This window comes from Nestor notabilis, unplaced genomic scaffold, assembly GCF_000696875.1.
Source record: "Nestor notabilis isolate BGI_N333 unplaced genomic scaffold, ASM69687v1 scaffold3096, whole genome shotgun sequence".
NCBI classification, from domain to species: Eukaryota; Metazoa; Chordata; class Aves; order Psittaciformes; family Psittacidae; genus Nestor; species Nestor notabilis.
Window position 1 is genome coordinate 15,527 of NW_009933300.1, and position 3,902 is coordinate 19,428.

The window sequence follows — 3,902 nt, forward strand, 5'->3', positions numbered from 1 at the left end:
CCATTCTCACACGACTAGCAGGTTGTCTGGTGCCCAGCAATGGCTGATTTAATAGTCCCAATTCCATTTGAACTTCTAATGTGTCAATGGGTTTGGGATGAAGTAAAAAGCAAGCTGTTGGGAGCCAGTTTCTTTAAACCTGAGTGGATGGAGGCAAAAGCTCTTCCTCGTTGAGCAATGCAGGATGCCATTCCCACATTCCCACTACTCTCCTGTTGGCTTAACTCCTGAACCCCTTTCTTTTCTGATCCTCAGAAACGAGTTCAGACCCTGGGTAGACGTCAAGCCTGTGAAAGCTATAAAAGCAAAGCCCCAGTACAAGCCACCAGAGGAGAAAATGACCCATGAAACCAGTTACAGCGCTCAGTTCAAGGGGGAAACCAGTAAACCTGCTCCAGCTGATAACAAATACCTGGAACGCCGAAGGATACGCACTCTCTACAGTGAGCCCTATAAAGAACCTCCAAAGGTAAGAGACATGGTGGATGGGACCCAGAGCCATCACTGCATCACTGTCCAACAGAGTAAAGCTGGGGTGATGCTGCCTATTGTCACTCCCCTTATGTGGCATCTGCATTTCCAACCGGTGGGTGCATCTGGGGATCCACCGTGGAGATGGTGGTGGATGGAAAATTGAATATGAGCCAGTAATGGGCACAGGGAGCCTGGAACCCCCCCGTGTGCTGGGTGCACCCCCAGGGCGTGAGAAGCAGCTCAGGGAGGGGATCCTGCCCCTCTGCTGTGCTCTGGGGAGATCTTAGAGCAGCTCCAGTGCCTAAAGGGGCTCCAGGAGACCTGGAGAGGGGCTTTGGGCAAGGGATGTAGGGACAGGCCAAGGGGAATGGCTTGAACCTGCCAGAGGGGAGATTGAGATGAGCTCTGAGGCAGAAGCTCTTCCCTGTGAGGGTGCTGAGGCGCTGGCACAGGGTGCCCAGAGAAGCTGTGGCTGCCCCATCCCTGGCAGTGTTCAAGGCCAGGTTGGACACAGGGGCTTGGAGCAACCTGCTCTAGTGGAAGGTGTCCCTGCCCGGGACAGGGGTTGGAGCTGGAGGAGCTTTAAGGTCCCTTCAACCCAAACCAGGCTGGGCTCTAGTACAGGTTAATGCACGTTGGAGATAATAGTGCACTGTGTCAAACTGTAAAGAAGTGAGGGTAGGTTTTTGCATTGTCACTTCTCTAGACAGCTTTCTCTTTCTCCCTCCAAGACCGTGGGCACCCACATTGCACTTTATCCCAGGAACAACATGCTAAGAGCCAGATCTTCATCTGGAATTAATTCAAAGCACTGCACAGATTTCGACAGTAAATGCTTTTGGCTTTGATCAGATCAATGACATGTGTCAGAAGGGCCTGGGCTGAAATGTCTTCCAGCCTTGTTTCCTAGGAGCAGTGGAGGATCTGCATATAAAAGGAGTCAGTCTGTGCAGGTTTAAACCTAGGATCATTAGTCCTTCCCGGAGTTTCTAAGTGTTCAGATTTGTGAGGTCTCAGAGGGGTGCCAGAGTCAGCATGGAGGAACTGAAGGCTTCTGTTCCTCCTTCATTTTGAAGCTCCTCCTTACTTTGGAGGCTGTAGAAGCATGTGGATGCTGGACACTGCTGTGGACTTCGCTCAGGTGCCATTCAGTGTCCTGCATCCAGGCTACCTCCAGGTAATTTTACTGTATTATAGTCATCTATTAAGGGACAAACACGAGGAATCAAGTCCTGAAGGAGAAGTGGGGAGTTGTAGCAGCCTCTTTGTCCTGAGCATCGTTTCTCTGCTTTGAATCCAGACAGAGACAGTCCCCTTGGGCTTGCAAAGTCAGAGAGAGGCATTGTAGTGACAGGACAAGGGGTGATGGGTTCAAACTGAAACAGGGGGAGTTCAGGTTGGATCTAAGGCAGAAGTTCTTCCCTGTGAGGGTGCTGAGGCGCTGGCACAGGGTGCCCAGAGAAGCTGTGGCTGCCCCATCCCTGGCAGTGTTCAAGGCCAGGTTGGACACAGGGGCTTGGAGCAACCTGCTCTAGTGGAAGGTGTCCCTGCCCGGGGCAGGGGGTTGGAACTGGATGATCTTAAGGTCCTTTGCAGCCCAAACCATTCTATGATTCTATGAATGGACGAAATGACTGACAATATTCCCTCTCCTGCTGTGTCCTGATCTGGATGCAATGCGCTCTGCTGGCTTCAGGGGCATTGTGCCTTCAGGGCATCCATGCCAGGAAAGGAGCTGGCCATTTGCTACTCAGCATGCCCCCAGCTGCTCCCCTGCCTTTGCAGCAAGGCATAGTTGAGGAAATAAGTGATATTCATGCTACTTCTGGTCTAAATCCTGTTTTCCACCTGTCCTTGTGTCTCTCTTTCTCCCTGTCTCCATCTCTGTGGTGTTGTTTCGCGTGTCGCCCTCCATGCAGGTGGAAAAGCCTAGCGTAAAGCCTTCCAAACCAAAAAAGACCACAACAAGCCATAAACCCCTGAAAAAGGCCAAAGACAAGCAGATTGCATCTGGCCGGGCTGCCAAGAAAAAGAGCGCCGAGACCTCCAACACAGCAAAGCCAGAGGACAAGGAGAAAAGTAAAGAGATGAACAATAAACTGGCTGAGGCAAAAGAGTAAATGTCACTGCACTTTCCTTTCTTTCTCATTTTGGTTTCCTTTCCTTTTCTTTCTTTCCCCCTTCTTTTTTTTCCTTTCTTTGATTAAATAAAGGCCACAAAATTAATTAGAGGCTTCTAATCTGCTTTTTGTTCTGATTGTATTAGAAGCTGTTCTGTTTTATTTCCAAGGAGGATTAGGGAATCCTTGTTTCTGAGGTCAGGTTGTTCTGCTTTGCCTGCACAACACGGCTCTGCACAGAGTGAGGGACGTGGGAATGCACGAGCGGGGTTGTAGGAGATGAAGGTGATGGATCAGCCATGATTGTGTCCAACCTTGGCTTGGTCCTTCAATGCTTTGGTGGTGTGAAAGTGCCCGTTGAGCCATGGAGAGGCTGTGCTCTCATCCCATGAGATCCTTTTGGGGTTGGCCTTTATTCGGTCATCTCCCACTGGTGTCAGCAGGTGAAAGAATTGGAGGCAGAGAGAGGATCGGAGGTTCATCCATGGTGCTGTGGATCTGCTGTAACTCCACTAGAATCAGTGCTGTGGCCAAGAGCGACTTCCCCTGGTGACACTGGTGGGACTTTTGCTCCGAGAAGCAACAGGAAAGGAGATCCAGTGCAGATAAAGGGTCAATCCCCGCCTCCCGACTAGCTGTGGGTAGGTCTAGCTGCATCAAGGCAGCTTCACCCATCAACACCTCTTGAAGTCCTTGATTTAAACTAAAAGGGAGTTGAGGAAAGGCACAGAGAGCAGTGAAGACTTCCCAAGCATGTGGCAGGTCAGGCTAGGTTATCAGCAGGCTGTTCTTCCCTATTGCTTCCCCGAGGTTATGGATCTTTTTAGTTATTCCTGGTTTGGTTTGAATCTTGGTCTGCTTTCTTCACTTCTGGGGTGCCAGTAGACAGAGCTAGGTTTCAGAAAGAGGTTTAGTTTGCAGAGGTGGCCTTCCAAAGGGTAGGAAGAAATGAGTCAATAAGGTTGGCTAAGAGCTGTCAGCCCCTGTTGTGTTGACTCTGTGGAGTTCATGTTGGCTTGTGAGCATCCTAAGAGGGCCATAAGCCAGTTGCTGAGATCCCTAGACTCCAGCAGGCAAGATCTCAGGGTTTCAGTCCTATTTACTGCACTCTTCCTTTAGGAAATCCCCATGCCCAGCAAGACCAGTTTGGAAGCTGTCAACACAGCAGGACCCTTTGTCAATGAGTATGAACTGGGCCAACAGGCTGGCATTGCATCCCCAGAGTCTGGGTTGTTGAGTCAATGGGAGCTGGAAGAGGTACGGTCCCAATCCATATTTATGTGCCTGACTTCTGGATTGGATCCTAAA

General features: G+C 50.3%; 1 protein-coding gene across 1 annotated transcript; it reads left to right on the forward strand.

The window, feature by feature from the left end:
• Window positions 1–255: 255 nt before the first annotated feature.
• Window positions 256–2,990, forward strand: MAP6 (microtubule-associated protein 6; the record flags this gene model as incomplete). The annotated part of the gene is made up of 2 exons (XM_010016815.1): window positions 256–469; window positions 2,394–2,990. Coding segments are annotated over 2 exons (415 nt in total), but the record flags the coding sequence as incomplete, so codon positions are not given.
• Window positions 2,991–3,902: the final 912 nt, after the last annotated feature.